The 18,394-nt window shown below is 43.8% G+C and overlaps 1 protein-coding gene across 7 annotated transcripts; it reads left to right on the forward strand.

Annotated features, from left to right (window-relative positions):
* Positions 1-423: 423 nt before the first annotated feature.
* On the forward strand, positions 424-15,677 carry LOC129837235 (syntabulin-like). 7 transcript variants are annotated; one of them, XM_055903237.1, is made up of 9 exons: positions 425-743; positions 815-940; positions 6,028-6,082; positions 6,398-6,584; positions 7,561-7,755; positions 11,467-11,563; positions 11,909-12,055; positions 13,572-13,727; positions 13,867-15,677. In XM_055903237.1, the coding sequence occupies exons 3-9, from the start codon at positions 6,059-6,061 to the stop codon at positions 15,023-15,025; spliced, it is 1,965 nt and encodes a 654-aa protein (XP_055759212.1). In that variant the 5' UTR covers positions 425-743; positions 815-940; positions 6,028-6,058; the 3' UTR covers positions 15,026-15,677. The 7 variants fall into 7 exon arrangements, with proteins under 7 accessions (XP_055759214.1, XP_055759217.1, XP_055759212.1 ...); XM_055903238.1 differs by having other exon boundaries at positions 448-521; positions 628-940; XM_055903239.1 differs by having other exon boundaries at positions 424-940; positions 13,575-13,727.
* Positions 15,678-18,394: the final 2,717 nt, after the last annotated feature.

The raw sequence follows: 18,394 nt of genomic DNA on the forward strand, positions 1-18,394 counted from the left end.
TGACTTTATGGCTGTTCTGCAACCTCTCTACCTCATTCACTGCTGCCTCAACCTGCTCAACCTGCTTGAAATCTTTTGGAAGAAGTTCCGAATATCCAGATTCTGACTGAGTGACCCGCCTTTTGCTGAGTGACGACATTGACATCTAACCGGTGCTGCAAGGGTGGGCGAGGGGTCAAGGGATGTGAGTGGTCATTCTAGGGGCTTCTTTCAGTGCCTTCTGCCTAGCGCATTACATTGTATTGTTTATTTTTGTCACAAAAAATGTGTCAGTAAAATGATTTCTTATAAATACTGCATAGTGCAAGTGATGTGTGGTTATGGAAACTCATATCAGACTGAAATGTAAGAAGGTTGGGGGCTGGAGCAAAAAAATCCGGGGCATGAGTCCCGGAAGCCCACGCCTAATGACGCTACTGCTCAATTCCTGGACCAGTGACTTCAGCACCATGGACAGGAAACCCATGCTGCGCCTCAGTCGTACTGACATTGCCTGAGATGCAACTATATTGTTTCAAAATGTAGATATTTGTTGTTATTTCATGCATTTGTTGTTGTCACACATCCTGATCTTATTGTCTGTGTCATTTTGGGGGAACAAAATGTAATCTGAATCTCGCTACATAGGCTATGGGAGGCGGAAGAAGGCAATTTCAGGACGGAACAATCATGCCTGCGTTATGTAACCCTACACTGCTGGAACATTGGTCATACTTGACTTCAAGCACGCGCTGTCACTGGTGGTGAGTGTTTAGCAGCTTCATCCTCGTCCAATCCTGTGTGCACAGTGTAATTTCCTCATATCAAAACACAGAGTGGGATGGGCTCCACGGTCAGACTCGTGAGGAACACTGGAGTAACGCGGAACTCGTTGTGGTGTCGGTGATTTAGGCTACACGCGCATCCTTTGCGACTGGGGGAATCAACACCAAACATCCAGGCAAGTATAAGTATATGTTTATGTAAATAGCTTGATGAAAACATTTAGGAAAAAATCGGATTAGGAAAAAACGATAGGCTTGTAATTCTGACTTCTAGTTGGCCTATGATGTTGTTTACTTTCCCATTTCTAATAACAATTTGCTATCCATCGACATGTTGTTGTATTTAGTTAAGTCCGAAATTATAATTGTAAAATACATTTAATTTATTTAAGCTACTGCGCACTAACCAAATGTTAAAGGTGGGGCTGGTTGAAAAGATGGTCAGATTAAGTTTGAACTCATACAGCGCTTGATCACATTCAGCACCACGAGACAGTGGACAGCACCACTGATTTCAACTGCGTATTACGATAATCCCTTGGGCGACCATCCCCCCTACGCTTTGATATCTTTCGTCTGGGGTTACAAGAGCGACAATGCATGTTTTTGTAGCTATATTTCAGTAAATTTATGGGCTAAACTGTATGTTTTGCCTTCGTTGTTGGATTTTAGGAGAATGGTCTAAAATCATTTTCAAACAGTCAATATTAAGAATTTATACATGTGGCGGATAACTTTTGATATTAGGCCTACCTTTGATGTCAAAAAGGGGGAGACCTTCATCCAAGTCACCATGAAGCACATCACATAATGTAACTTAAACATGGACAAACATGGTCAGCATTTGCAGAAACAGATATTATAAGGATATTAAGGAACGTTTTGCCATCATACATTGGTTGTCTGTATTCCCTCTGTAAATAATGTGTGTATTTAGCGTGCACTGAATGGGATAACTGTTGATAACTGCACGTTATCAACCACCAAAAAGCAAATGAAAGCTTTTACACTTTGCCATTGTTATGGGTATTTACGCACACCATAAGGTTCAGGTTGATAAGGAAAATCTATGTTGGATTTGGGGGAAATCTATCATAGCACTTTAAAGAGCTGGACATTTTCAGATGTGGTTTTATTGGAGAAACTGTAATGTATTAGTTTGTGAATATCATCAAAAGACAGAAAATTAGACACCTTGAAACATAGTTTCTATCATCATCCTGAATGCTCACACATGTTTGCATGTATACACACACACACACACACACACACACACACACACACACACACACACACACACACACACGACATGTCCAATAAGCTTATGTTCTGTTTTTATATGGCTTTCAATAAATTATGTGCCATACCATATGTCAACCCACTCAGAGGAAGAGATTGGATTATATAACGCTCCATACAGTTGACTGCCCTGAAGTGCATACTCAGGCCAAGCAGGCAGACAATATACAGATTGAACAGAATGAGGACGCAGTATCGTGAGGTAATTCCCAGCTCAGAAATATACTTACATCTACGTGTAATGCAAATAACAAATAAAACCGCTTGAATTAAATGAAACCATTATACCCACTAAATGGGCTTTCATAACTAAATGAGTTATCTTGTTAGAATATGAGCTTGCAGATCTGTGCAGCTATTTAAAGGCCCAGAGGTCTTATATATGTCCACACTATGAGGTTGGAAAAATACTGTGAAATTGTGAAAAGTATGATAATGCCCTTTTAGTGTAAGAGCTGTTTGAAAAGACCACCTAAAATGTCAGCCTGTTTTGTTGGGATGGCATTTTGGCCTGCCTGGTGACACCACCAGGTGGTAAATGTGTTAATAGACCAATAACAAAGAGTGTTTCAAACCTCTCTGCCAATGACAGCTAATTTCAGTCTTCCCCTCCCCACTCAGACCACTACCAGATATTCCTAGCAAAATTCTTCTTTGAGAAATTGCTCTTTGCTAAGAAGGTATTTTTGTTTCTTTTTGACCATTTTCATTTAAAAGAATTAGAGCAAGGTACATCATTATTACCCAGGAAAGATTTGATATTGAGATAAACGGCTGCAAACCACTCGCAGAGATGAGTAACCTTGCCTGCAGAACAGAAAATGACTGTTAACTCCCAGAGCTGAGGTCTATAGACTTTAGCTTGGTAGGCTAACATAGTCTTGAGTTGTGCAAAACACCTGGGTTTGATACCCAGTTGATTGCATAAGTTCCAGCCATAGGACCAAAGCCAGGAACACTGTGAACAACACAGCCAGCTCACCCGTGATGCCAAGTCATTGTTAGACTTCCATCCATATCTGAGGACGTCAAGAGATCACGTGGAAACCAGCCACAAGGGGCAACAGTGAGCGGTGTTAGTTTCAAGTCGGTTTATGTTTTTGATATGGACAGGGATGGGTGTAAGGATTAGCTTCTGGTGCCAAAGGTTGCATGTTCAAATCCAGCTATAGAAGTTTTTTTTTCTTTTTCTTCCCCTTACCTTAACCATTCAGAGTTAATGCCTAAGCATCTGCCTCTGGTGCCAAAGGTTGCATGTTTGAATCCAGCGATAGAAAGTTGTTTTTAGATTTTTTTCCCCCAAACCTTAACCCTTACCATAGCCCATTCAGAGTTAATGCCTAACCTTAAGATTTTGGAGTTAATGCCTAAACTTGGCCCTAACATTAAAAATTAAGAGTTAATGTCTAAATTTAACCTTAAAACACTTCGAAATTTGACGTGGGGAACAAATGTAACCCTGGTGGTCCCTTAGCAGATAGACACCTGGGTGAGGGGTTGACAGATTCACAGAGAGGTGTTGACCAATGTGACCATCTCCACAGCGGGAGCCATCTGGTGCTCTGGCTGTTGTCAGAATTAAACGTTTGTCCATGTTTCGCAAGCATCAAATTTTGCTTGAGAAAGATGGACGAACGTCTAATTCTAACGTGAGACCGTGAGAGCTTGTTGCAGCCGTACGGCTCCCGCTGTCGAGATGCTCATGTTGTTTTGCATCTTATCTACCGAGAGCATGCATGGGCAGGCTTAGATGAAAACATCTCTGTGAATCTGAGGCTGTCAACCCCTCACCCAGGTCTCTATCTTCTAAGGGACCACCAGGGTTACATTTGCCTGCATGGAAAATGAAATGTTTTAAAATATTTTGTAACGTAAAAGGGAAAATATGTGCTTGTTATTCGACAAGTCCAGGTAGTCCCTCACCGTTTCAGTCCATTTTCTTTTACCTTTTCTTCTACCTGGGTCATTCCTCATGACCCAGGAGAAGGTTTACAAGCACTGCTGAGATTCAATCAGCATTGAGACACTGTATGGACATGATACGATAACAACTATTGAGTATAGCAATGCACAGACTTGATTGCATTTTCCTGACATTGATTGCTGTTGATGTGCACAGAGACAACGGCTCACACGCACTTGCTCATATGGGAGCACACCTGACCTTGTTACAGTCTGTAAGACTCCCCCCACACTGCCATAGGCCACTCCCAAAGTAAACAACATTGACATTTGTTATGTTGCAGGAGGAAAATCCTCCTATTGCACTCTCGGAAGATGCTGAACACAGAACTGTGCAAATTTAATTGGTCCCATTTAGCCTGTGTCATCCTTGCAGTAATTTTCCTCTGTTGCTAAGTCTGTTGCTAGGGCATTGTTTGGTTGGTAGCTCTGCAACTGTGCCTGCTTCCTAATCTGATTCCACTCTGAAGCTGTGTGCTTGTGTGCCAGCTATCCAGAGGTGGGTAGAAACAAAAGGAAAACATATCGAGGCATAAAATCCTGGGGTACTGCTGTTTTATTGTGATGCTCATGACACACTTCTCAGTTGCCATTTCAGGTGAACTTTTGGGGTGTTCTCATATCAGGGCTGGGGGACCTAGAAGACTAAAAGTGCATACAATCTGGTATGAAACCTGACTTCAAGTATTCTTTTTTTGTGGGTTAACTGTTTAACTGATTTCTTCGCCCTTACTTGCTGAAAACGTACCTGTAGTGGAAGACATGATGGTCAGGCTACACAGTGTATTTCAAGATGGGTGTTTGCTTGGGGACAGGGACAGCTGCTATATTTACCAACATCCTGGGTGCCATGCAGTCAAGATAAAGAGATAGCATCTGGACTGTAAGGGGGGGTAAAGAAGTCTGGATTCAGTAAAGCGATAACGACCTTAGGGGTCAATTACGTCATTCTTGATTAAAAAAAAAGAGTAGACCAAAGACGTACACACTTACATAACCAACTCCTTTAAGCGATGATGCTAAGAGGCACAACATTCAACAGGAGAGAGGGAAGGGATAAAGAATGGAGTTATGTTATAATGTGCAGTCGGGCATTATGTGGACCTTGAATTATTCAGCCGTCAAACATCAATAAAACATGCACTTTTGTGCTTGTACTGGAGCCTGGGGGCCTTTGTGTGTCTATGTCAAAATGGAGAGGGTGAATTGAACTACGTGTATAAGGTCTGTGAAAATCAATATACAACCCAAACATCGTACACTATTATTCTGTAATTCTTATCTCAATATTCAGTGAGCGGTTTGCCGGTGTGTTACTCTCTGGTGTCATCTTTTTGGCAGGAAGAAGGCACTTTGGCACAGGATCCCAAAGGGAAGAAATGTCATATTTTTTTTTTTTTTTTTTTTTTTTTTTATCTTGGCAGAATAACTCATGGCACTTAGTCAACCTCTCTCTTATAGATGTTTGAAGATGCTGCTGTCTGTTTTCCACCTAGTGGGACGTCATTTCGAAATACATGAATAAATTAAGAGTTAGAACCCCCACCAAGTTCCTCTCTGCAGCATCATTCACGACTAGGTTTCAATCATCATTCAATTACGTCGATACGTAATCGGATACTGGATTTCAGGTAGTTGTATTTGTTTGTGGCACATGCATGTGAAGGACAGTAAGCCTGGGGTTTTATTGGATTTAAGAAACAGTCTCATGCCTTTGTTCCATGTTTGAGGAAACACATGCAAAATATTCTCAAGTGAAACAAAAATATTTTCAATCTGGTAGCCTATATTTGATGTGGGGCTCACTGGTTTAATGACCAAGGTCTGGTCAGTGTCTGTGCCATCTGTGCCAGGCAGGGGTGGACGTGGGCGGGGGTGACATGATTTACGTAACAGATTTCAGACAGAGTCGCCCTTGTTCGTAAAGTGTTCAGTGCCAGTGTGCCACGTCATGATGCCTTTGGACAGAAATACATCTCACCTCGTTTTACTTTTCTCACAGATCCAACGGGGAAAAGGCAGCGTTAAGCACAATGGGACCATTCCAGGAATATGAGGTGCGTGTCATTGCAACACTTTCAAAGTCAATCATTCTTGCTATATTAGGCTATCATTTTGAATCTTAACAATTCAGCTAATGTTTTGGATAAAATTTCACATCATGAGAATGATAGTTATCTAATCTAGACTGTCACTGTCACAATAGCAGACCATAATTAGTTCGTGACTGTGTCGCTGTGACAGAGCTAGTGCGATAAAGACAAAATGCGCAAAGTTGCATTCGCGCACACCGATTCTGATATGAATCTGATCTGTTCTTGTGGCAAAAATTCAAGTGGTGAGCATAGTTGTGATACTTGTATGGTGCTCAGGAAAAGAAGTCACCGGGGAAGGAGAGCCCCCGCAGCCGCATCCCACGCTTGATCCTACATCCTTTCCACCCTAATGAGAAAGGGTCACCCCTGTCCGAATCACCCATTTCAGAGGAGGAGGGTAAGGACTGTGACATCAGCTCGGACAACTCCAAACGGACCATCAGCACCAACAGCTTTTGCTCAGGTAAGTGGTTCCCATGTTTCAGATCAAGGTTAGGATGCATCCTAAAAGTCTAAAGTAGTTTCCTCTTCTAATCTCACAAAATTTAGCTGAAAACATAAAATTGATAGGAATTTGCCTTCACCTGTCACTATTGTGACATTGCTGATGGCAGCCAGGGCATTGTTGATGGTAGCCAGGGCATTGTTGATGGCAGCCAGGGCAGTTCTGGCAATGGCAGATGGGCTGGTCTATCTAAATATAATTTTTTTGTGTGCAGAATGAATGGCCGCCGGTGTGTTAGAAATGCCCAGGACGATTTCTGATCCCAGTCCACCCCTGCGGCCAGGGTTCATCTTATAAAAATGTCTGAAATCATGCCAACACACTGTTATGTAGGCTTTGTTATGCCATTCTGACCATGCAGGCAGAGTCCACATCTTATCACATACTAGTCAGGGCGTTGGTTACATAATCATGCGTTGGAGATTTTGTGAGTGTTGCCAAGTCAAATTAGGTAAAGAGAAGTCCTCATCATATCATATGAAAGCTTGTTGATTACTGTTGTTTCAATCGACTAGCATACTGTTGCAACAAATTTGAATTACACAAGGCCACTAACCTACCATAAACAACAAAGTTGGCAAACATAAAAGTTTGCATAATAGTTGGCATTATTCCAGAAATTACCTATCCTTCTGTAGTAGCCCTAGATTCTTTTCTCTATTGACATCATTTTTGACAACAGTTACACCTAACCAAAATTAGGTTACAACATATTGATGTATATTGAATAACATTAAGTCATCATGGAAGTTTCTTGTCACCTCCCTTCAGCTTCCGTAACACAGTGCTGTGGCGTTGGTAACATGAACACTGTTGGTTGGATGAGTCACAGTATGAACAGATACGAGGGAGTGAACATCGAGCTCTGAATGATTGATTGACTGCTGTGTGTTCCATGCTGCATGCATATTCTTGGCTATACCTGTCTACATAGATGACACCGGCTGCCCCAGTAGTCAGTCTGTGTCCCCCTCCAAAACCCCGTCAGGCTCAGACAACAGTCCGCATGGCTCCCCCAAGCTCACCGCCGAGTGCAAGACCAAGGTGAAGAGGGTGAGGGTGATGGAAGAGTGGCACGCACCCCCGCCAAGGCACAAGAGGGAGCAGCGATCGACCACATTGCCCAGAGGTAGGCTGCTGCAAGGAATGGCTTCCGTTTTTTTGTAGGTGGAGTTAGGAGGATCATACATACGTTGACCTAGTAGATCTTAGGTCAGGGCTGCCCAACCCTCTTCCTGGAGATCAGCCATCCTGTGGGTTTTCAGTCCAACGCTAATTTAACACACCTGACTCTACTAATTAGTTGCTCAACAAGACCTTAACTAGATATGTTAACTTAGGGTTGGCCTGAAAACCTACAGGACAGTAGATCTCCAGGAAGAGGGTTGGGCAGCCCTGTCTTAGGCATTTCTCTCTATGCTGATTCTGATTCTATGTATTTGTTTGATTGAAGTACTTGTCTAACTGTCAATTAAAAAAGATCTGCAAAACACATCTACATCAGATTAAAATATATATGAAATAGCCGTGTGAAATGGTTTCTTGTAGACCAGGGTTGGGCTCAATTTGAATTGAAAGCAGTCAATTCAGGAAGTAAACTAAAATCACAATCCAATAATATAAAAAATGTCTGCATTTTAAATTCTAATAATTTCCTGATAGACTGCCTTTAATTCAAATTGAGCCCAAACCTGATTTCTACATGCTTTGTGTGTATACACTATCTGCATAGTATTGTTTTCATGTAATTTTAGCAGTAGAAAGTAAGTGTAACCGATGTGAAATGGCTAGCTAGTTAGCGGCGTGAGCGCTAATAGTGTTTCAGTCGGTGACGTCACTTGCTCTGAGACCTTGAAGTAGTTGTTCCCCTTGCTCTGCAAGGCTTTTGTGGCTTTTGTGGAGCAATGGGTAACGATGCTTTGTGGGAGGCAGTTGTTGATGTGTGCAGAGGGTCCCTGGTTTGAGCCCAGGTAGGGGTGAGGAGAGGGACGGAAGCTAAACTGTTACATTGGTGCCGTGACCCGGATCACTGGTTGCAGCGGAAAAGGATGAGGTCAAAAGGGGGGTGAGTGTAACCGATATGAAATGACTAGCTAGTTAGCGGTGTGCGCGCTAATAGTGTTTCAATTGGTGACGCCACTCACTCTGAGACCTTGAAGTAGTCGTTCCCCTTGCTCAGCGAGGGCCGCTGCTTTTGTGGAGTGATGTGTAAGGATGCTTCGTGGGAGGCAGTTGTTGATGTGTGCAGAGGGTCCCTGGTTCAAGCCCAGGTAGGGGTGAGGAGAGGGACGGAAACTAAACTGTTACATAAGCAACAATGATTTGCTTGGTGAGAGAATGGGAGAATCTCAATTGCAAAACATCCATTGGAGGAGACAGTCAGAGCGGCAGGACCTCTGGCTTTCTCATCCAATGGGGTTTGAGAAGGAGGCGAGACGCTAAAACATATACTTTTTTAATGAGTATGCAATTGAGGTTCTCCCTATGGCTACTGGTATAAGACATATGATAGAAACTTCCTCTAGCCCATGTCTACACCAAATCCAATGCTTTTACATTTCTGGGGAATAATGAACAAATGCAGGAAGAAGGAGATATTATTGAGACGCACTCAATGGTTGTGTTCCCCTGCTCAGCCATTGCATGTATCAACCAATGGTTGCATGACACCTCATCTTCTGTGCCTTTGGGCACCAGATTGCTGACATATGTGGTTAGCTGATATGTAAAATACTTATCCAGGCTTTGTAAAATCTGGCATGTGTCAGCAAGGTCTGTGGAGAAGAATGCCAACAATGAGGGGATTGATTAATCTGGCCCGGGGATCCCGTTTAAAGCCCAAGTTGAAGTTGGCTCAAACAAAAGTGATGTAATTAAGCATGTGGAGTAATGAGTAGGATTCTGTGTTTTCACATGCAAAATTGATTGCTTTTGATACAAAAAAAATGCTTTATCTGCCTTGCAAATTAAAAAAGTTAGAAAATTCCAATATATACTGTATGGAAAATAAATGTATGTTTCTGGACGACTCGCCATGCTGCCTTGTTGACGACATGACCGAGAAACGCAGTTTACTGTTTGATTTGAGATGGGCACTCCTCCCTCACTCCTTTTGCCCGTTCACGTCATGCGCCCCGAGGCTCGGCATTATTGAATCCGACCAACGGCTTAATCAAGGTTCAAATCCAGAGAGGCTGCTGATTGGATAAATAATGTTGGACCTGAGGTTTTCCAATTAGGCTGATTAGCAGTCAGACTTCACGTTGTACCTGCAATTGATTCACTCACCCGGTGTTGAAGGTTCAGTTTTGTTGTTATTTAGTCATATATTCACTGTGAGCACTTTACTATGGTTTTATCGAATGGAAAGAGATGCTACTCAGGTATGTCATGGTTTCACTGAAAATACGTCATTAGTGTCCCATGCTTCCTTTCAGGAGTGTACCAATCACTGATTAGGGAGAATGATCCACATATTGAGTTGCTACGCTGGCCCATTCTGAGCGTGATTATTTTGTTTGAGAATACATTATTGCATTAGTACTTTTGCACTAATTTAGCAACATGTCTTCAGAGGTTATTTATGGAATGAAATTGGTTGTCATGATTTGGTACAGCTCTACTGTAGGTACGTTAGCCCTGTTTCATTATTAATCTGGTCTGAATCTTTACTAGATGATATGATGTTTAAATGTACTATGTTTGGTTTGCTAGGGATTGTCTGGATTTAACATGTTTTTATGAAGTGGTTGAAGCAAAAATGATATGTACAAATTGTATCGACCCTTCATGGCAGTATATTACTGTAGTGCATAAGGGAGGGAGCGGTTAGGGAAAGGGATACCACAGCCTGTCCTGCAGCCATCAGACAGGTGTTGAGTGACAGATCTCATGGCCTTGCCCGATAATGGACTAAAGGAAACTGATGTAATTCCTAATAGTCCAAGCAACTCACAGGTTCTGTTTTAGAGGCGAATTGGCTTTGGCAGCCAAATACTCAATATTTAAATTGAGTCGGTTCTAAACTTTGCCCTCTAATTTCATATCCTAAATGCAAAATCTACTTGCTGTACACGGTTTTAAATTGCAGCTCACAGTATTGTTCAATGACACGGGTGTTCGAAGACGCAGATAGCTAATTAACACTGGTAGTTGACTGTCTTCTGTCTGTCCTCCATAAACAAGCGCTATAACATGGACATATGGCGGTGTGGGAAACCTATAAAGAAAGGTGTGTAACAATTTAACCTTTCATATCAGCGAGAAAAAAAATAAGATGCGTTCCTTATGTTTCCAAAACCGTACTGGAAGCGACGCATGTTAACGTTCAGCACGAGCGTTGGGGCTCCTAATAAACTCGCTCGGCCAGTAGAGCGAATCGTCAATAGGCGCTAAAGGTAGTTTGCGTCTATGAACGGGTTAGCGGATGAGGCTGAATTCATTAGGTACTCTCTCGTGCGAGGTTGAAATGATCGGGCCTGCTTATTTTATGGCAGCTGTGTAATCTAATAGCCTCTGCTTGAATCATGCCATTGTTGCTAACCACAAACGCACCATAGCCTCTAACAAGGAAGGGCTTTGCAGCAGGATGAAGCTCGTCGGTTTGTTTACCGTTTTGAAGTGGCTCACTTTATTTTTTTATTGTTTTTTACATTTCTGTGATGTTTTTGACATCTGAATGCAGAGAAGTTTTCTTGAAATAGACATGGAACACAACTGCAAGATGTGTAGTCATGGAAAAGCAGAATGCAAGTGTGTGTGTGGCACCAGTGTTTAGTGTTTCCTGCCCGCTGATGCCAGGTCAGTAGTAATATCCTGACGTGTTTGTCTGACTCTGCAGGTAGTGAGGCAGACTTCAGCTCCTCTAGCAGCACGGGCAGCCTAAAGAGAGGGGGGAGCCTGGCCCAGAACTCCACAGGGAAGATCTCCTCACGCAGGTGATGTATGGGGTGGCTCTGTGTCTTTACTGCATCCATTGTAGAAGCAGACACGCCATGCCTTTACCATTTATCTTACCCCACTAGTGGGGGTTATAGTAAAAGGGCCTGTTTTCCCAGACCCAGATTCAGCCTGATCCTAAACTAAAATGCACTTTCAACAATTTTTAATTGGGTCTGGGAAACTGTTCCAAGAAGTATAGCTATACTATTTCTTTATTGCTGTATATTTTTCCCCCACTGGTATTTTTTTTTTTCAATGATAAATGTTTCAACATTACAAGACTGTTGTGGAAAATATCTTCTCCTCAGCTTCGCCTAACTACTGCATGTCTTTCCCCACAGTCGTGGTGCCCACATCAGGAGCCTCCCTGTGTTCAAGCTGGCAGGGATCCCCTCAGCATCCCGTGATGCGGAGCTCTATGCCCCGTACAGGACAGTCCCCTCATCCACCAACAGCAGCAGCAACTCCAGCCCCACAGTACCCTCCAGGTAAACGGCCATATCAATAATTCCAGCTAGCCTATCAAAGGACACAAGCAACTACCATGTTCCTATCCTTTCAGATCAACATGAAATGCCCCAGGAAGAAGGGGTTAGGGGTCAACTTGCAATGAAGCATCTGTTGCTCTGTGAGGGGAGGGCATTCACTAGGTGTGGGGCAAGGGTGGATAGATTAGGCTCTATGCCGGGACTGTTTGTTGTCTCCTCTCCCCCCTCTTCTGAGAGACGGGGATTATATCGGTCAGGATTGGGCTATGCTGAGATTAGAGGATTTTATAAACAGTCAGGATTATTTTGGTGTGTGTGGGTGTCAACCTTGGGTTTATAGGAGAGGAAGAGTTCATTAATATTTCATTGTATCTCAGTCGATAGCCAGACGTGCTTGCCTGGCTGCATCCCTGCCTTTTTTTCACTTACTGTCTGACATTTGTGTTAGAGCGTCTGGGTTCTCTCATGTTGCTATGTGGCAGAATATTCACTTGAGGGTTCCTGTGCTGCCATGACAGCAGCACTGCACAAACCAGCTCAACCTTGCCTTTCTGCTCGGACTGTAAAAAAAATAAATAACCTGAGTCCTCTTGAATTCAGCCCACAGGCTTAATGTGAGTCACTCTCTATGCAACGCAGATAATACTTATGTATCTTATGAAAACTTGTATCCATGAAAACGTCCGCGACTGCCTTTTTTTTGTTTCTCAAGTCCTTTTATTGCCACGGGATTTTTGTCCTTGTTCCCCTCAGCTCTCTTCTGCCTGGCTGGGTTTCGTGTGACGTCCCAGTTCTCTCGCTACCTTCTGCTTGCCTGTTCTATTTCTGGCAGGGATGCAGAGAGCTCGCATCAAAGAGCAAGTCCCAGGTTGTTGCTAGGATATAGCGCTAGCTTTTAAGCCTGTTTGTAAGAGGGGCTGCTCTGCATATTAGCCAAATCCATCCTCGGAAACAAAAATGTGTTTCATCAACCCTTTTTTAACCTGAGCCCTGATCACAGGGATATTCCAGAACTGCTAATGTACAATTGAAGGTTAATGTGCTTGTAGTAATTGAAAAATGTAGGCGTTTCAGGGATTTCTCGGGCAAAAACACTTACCTTGTAGACTAGAGTCGAGCAAATGTAATATGGGCTTTCTCTCCCAATTCATTGTTTTCCTATCCATCACTGCCAGCTTTTGACCAACCTGGCTTTTTTGCAGCATGACGTCTGCTGGCTGGTTAGCTTGTGTCCTGACAGTGCTATCTCCAGTCCGACACAATCAACTATTTTGAGCTTTGCATCTTGCAAGTTGCACAAATCCCTTTTATTTTTTTTTGCATGGCCTAGTTCCTTCCCCACAGAACTGAGGGAGCCTACTTTAGATGGGGCTCAGCACAGTACGGGATGGTGTGTATAATAGATGTGGTGTCCTCTTCGTCAGTATCCACATTGAGAAAAAGATGGCGTCTGACCAGCAGAACATGCACTATGTGACTTGGGGCTAAGCTGTAATTTCCTCTCTCGTCTCCCCAGAAGGATGACCCCCAGAAGATATCACTCCTGTGGGGACAACCATGGCATCAGACCCCCCAATCCAGAGCAGTACCTCACCCCCCTGCAACAGAAGGAGGTGGCCATTCGCCACCTGAGGAGCAAGCTGAGGGAGGTGGAGAACACCGTCCACGACAGGTTACCTTCTCAGTGAACATCACATGTGTAGCTTATTTCCTAAATGCATCCCATAGAGTGCATTCCACCTACAGTGTAGCCAGACTTTGCAATCCCACTCAGCTGTAACTACTAGCTAACCCTCTCTTTTCTCCCTCAGGGAGTCTGAGATTGAGAATCTCAAGTCCCAGCTGGGACGGATGAGGGAGGACTGGATCGAGGAGGAGTGCCACCGCGTCGAGGCACAGCTGGCCCTAAAAGAGGCACGCAAGGAGATCAAGCAGCTCCGGCAGGTTGTGGAGACCATGAAGAGCAGCCTGATGGAGAAGGACAAGGGCATCCAGAAGTACTTTGTCGACATCAACATCCAGAACCGCAAGCTGGAGTCCCTGCTGCACAGCATGGAGATGGCCCAGAGCGGCTCCACGCTGCAAGACGAGCCAACCATGGACTTCATCTGTGGCGACTCCGACTCCCCTGTCAACGACAAGCAGGGGGAGGTGGGTGACCAGGCGGCGGAGGAGATGGCGGACAGTGGGCTGCTGGTCAACGACAACCTGGAGCACGTGCTCATGTCCACGGCGGTGGACTCCAGCCACGACTCTAGCGGTAAGCTGCGCTGCCACCCAGAGGCTGGTCCGGGGGTGTCCACTCTACTCCACAGTCTGGAGGAGATCACACCACTGCCTTCACAACCCTCCAACACATTCTGCTACAGCACACTCCCCTTCCCCGCTCCAGAGGACAAGGCCGTTCAGACCGAGGTGGTGTCCTTCCCTCCTGACCTGCACACCCTCCTGCTGCAGCTGCTGAAGCTCCATGGCGGTGCAGTTGGAGATGCTCTCCTCCCAGCTTCGACCAGCCTCCTAGAAATCCCAGCACTGCAGGGCCCAGACTCGGCCCCTATCCCATCCACCCCTAACCAGTCCACCTTAAGCCTGCCTAGCCCCAGCCAGCCCACCCCAGTTTTGCCAGTGAGCCCTGACATGTCCAGTGATTCAGGCCTGTGTTGCTCAGACCCTGAGGTGGTGGTCTCCATGCGCTTCATGGAGGAGCTGGATTTTGAGGTGAGCAGTGAGGAGCCCTGCAGGGCCCCCGAGATGGACGTGGTCAACAAACGCTATTGGAGCAGCAGCTTCCTTGTTGATCTTGTTGCTGTGGCCGTACCAGTGTTGCCCACGGTGGCCTGGCTGTATTCCCGGCATGGAGTGGATGGGGCGGCGCCAGTCTACAACATCGCAGCACTGATCCGCGGCTGTTGCATGATGGGATTGCACTCTCTCCGTCATGTCACTCATCATCATGGGGCAGATGTGTAACGGCCTCTGACCCCCGCATGCACAGCCCGACCCTTCAACTTGAAGCACTTCAACATCAGTTAATCAAAGAGTATTTGTGAAAATCTTTAGTTTTTCTACACTTGTGAATATTAAAGCTACAGTTATTACTTTAGGTTCCCACGCGGTTACTTTGCACTGTGTACAGTTGTGAGTTATGTCAAATAGTGAAATTATTTATGGTGAAGGGATTTTGTTCATTTTATTTACTTTCCATCTGTTCTGTTATCATAATTGTGTCTAAAATGGATAATCTGAGTAGGTGGTTATGCATCATTGATGTCCTGGGCTGGCACTAGTTACCCCTACTTAAAGCAGCCATGTTATTTTTCTGAAAGTATTAGGATTTCTGAGGGTGGGGATGAAATTGAATGTTAGTTTAAGCAAGCGTTTGTAATGGTTTATGTTCCCAAATCTTAAACCTGCAGCCAAAGCTTTATTAGTGAACGTTCACTCTTAATGTTTATTTTTCTACCTGGGAGTAGAGCTTTTTACGTACGTGGAACAACTTGTTGATAGGAGTATGAGATCAACGCTTCAGAACATCCCATACTCGTTTGTGCCTGAGCTACTGTGTAATACTTGTAACATCAAATGTCCTAATATATTTATTAAAGCATGATAATCCAATCCATGTTTGATTCCTCTTGGGCATTTTCTGGTGGGAAGGGTTTAGCGGACTTTCATCCCAAGCGTTCTTATAGTGACCATACATTCTATATGGCATATCTAGCAACAGCACACAACCGTAGTCTCGTTCTACAACCAATTGAGATGCTTTGTTCAGCTCTTGTCTTTCTCATGGGTGCCAATTTCAATTGATTATTTTCATAGTTTCTCTTTTAAATGCCAACTAGAAGGATATTTGAGTGAGCAAATGAAATTAAAGACTTCTCGGGTTAACTGTTTTAATCTCCAGAGTAGAGGGGGAATCCTTAATTGCGAAGCCACACAAATGTCAGAGGCCAGCTCTGAGAACGGCAGAACACAATGTTCCCGGCCCCAAACACGAGGTTTCTGCATCCGCACAACAGCTCTTAACTAAGGGACAAGTTCAAATGAATTGATAAACAGATCTGTCTGAGCCTTTCCGTATGACTGCATAATACACTGAATTTTTTTTTTTTTTAAAGCATTATGTGAAGTGTTTGAGCCTAAATAAAAGATCCCAAATATTATCCATATGCTCAAAAAGCTTTTCATTTGGTGCACAAATTAGTTAGCATTTCTCCTTTGCCAAAATAATAAATCCACCTGACAGGTGTGGCATATCAAGAAGCTGACTAAATGGCATAATTACACCAGTGCACCTTGTGCTGGGGACACAAGGCCACTCTAAAATGTGTAATTTTGTCATCTGTTGCATTAAGTTTTGAGGGAGCATGCAATTGTCATGCTGACTGCAGGAATGTCACCCAGAGCTGTTGCCAGATAATTCAATGTTCATTTCTCTACCATAAGCTGCCTCCAACGTAATTGTGGAGAATTTGTCAGTACATCCAACTGGCCTCACAGCCTCAGACCACGTGTAACCACGCATGCCCAGGACTTCCACATCTGGGTTCTTCACCTGCGGGATTGTCTTTTCTTCACTGCAGTTCTGTGTCGTTCTGGAAGCTGAAAATGTCCCAGTTCTTCCATGGCCTGCATACTCACCAGACATGTCACCCACTGAGCATGTTTGGAATGCTCTGGATCTACGTGTACGACAGCGTGTTCCAGTTCCCACCAATATCCAGCAACTAAGCACATTGAAGAGGAGTGGAACAAGATTCCACAGGTCACAATCAACAGCCTGATCAACTTCATGCTAAGGAGATGTGTCGCACTGAATTAGGTAAATGGTGGTCACACCAGATACTGGCTGGTTTTCTGATCCACGACCCTACCTTTTTTTTAAGGTATCTGTGACCCAACAGATGCATATCTGTATTCCCAGTTATGTGAAATCCACAGATTAGGGCCTAATTCGTTTATTCAATTGACTGACCATCTTCGAAGAAAGGTCATGCCACAGATCAGCAGTGACTGTTTACACACATGGACTATGTTTTCACTTGTCACGTTACATCTACGTTTGTGTGATGGTTAAAGTAAATCTAATCAACCGGCAGACTGATGAAATGAGACGAGTTGGAATGAGAAGCCCCATGCGATGCTAAATAAGCCATTCCCCCTACTGCCATATGGGGATGTTGCATTACATAACCATGACTCTCTGTTCATTAGAGTGCAAGCAGACTGATGAATCATTCCATCTGCTGTAATCTCTCTCTGCAACCAGGCCTGGTAGAAAAGAGAAGGTTGAATCAACATGGGGAGGGGGGATTGAGTCATGCTGCGTTCGTAACCAGTGGGAAGTGGGAATTTACCACAGACGAATGGCCCTCCAACAGGTAATTACTCGTGTGGAACTTGATAACAGCATTCACAGCAGTTAAATGGAATAAAACTTTATTTATAAAAGGCAATCTATTACTATGGTTTTTGATCATTTGTTTACAGGCTTGATAGCTGAACTTATAGTTTATGGTTTACTCAGCTTGTTGGCCATCTGCCGTTTCTCAACGGGTTCATAGCATTTGAATGCATCCAACTGTTATTTATGACTTCACAACTGGTCAATTCCCACCTCCCACTTGGTTACGAATGCAGCATCAGCTGAGTTCAGGGCTGCCTCAATTTGTCTTTCTTTGATTCCATGCATCCTATCTCCCTGCATCCTTCTCAATTGTATTGGAGATGATGAACCAAGGTCCCTCCCCTCTGACCTTCTCCAATGCATTCTGAGGCGGCGAGGCGATAAGATGTGAGGAATCAAGGAAAGATGGATTGAGATTGTGCCAGAGAGAGCAAGTTGTGGTTAACCTACCAACAGGATAAATTATGGATACTTTACTTAGAATGGCTATTATTGACACAAGACAATTTCAGTTTTACAATGGAACATTAATTATAAATCTGCAGGAACAGAGCAGATTATCCTTCAGAGGTCCTTCTACCCCAACTCTTGCCAAATAACTGATAAGTGAGACATTTTGTTCCTAGAAGTAGGTCATGATCAGTCTGAGTGGTTTGGTCAAGCGGGGGTGTTTTTGGAGACAGATAGTGAATTTGTGACGATGATGTTACATGTTATGGCCGGAAATGAAAAGAGTCAGGACAACTAGGTTTTGGGTTTGAAAAGCATTTGAAAGGAATTAACATTGCAAAAGATTAAAATGCCCTATTAAATCTACTTAGAGAACAAGCATATCTAATGACACTGGGCTCTCCATGCACGTAAAAGGTTCATTCATAATGGTCGTTTTTCCTAACGCAATAAATCGTGGGTGGTTCAGAGAAATAATA

The sequence above is a fragment of the Salvelinus fontinalis genome, chromosome 38, assembly GCF_029448725.1.
Source record: "Salvelinus fontinalis isolate EN_2023a chromosome 38, ASM2944872v1, whole genome shotgun sequence".
Classification (NCBI taxonomy): Eukaryota; Metazoa; Chordata; class Actinopteri; order Salmoniformes; family Salmonidae; genus Salvelinus; species Salvelinus fontinalis.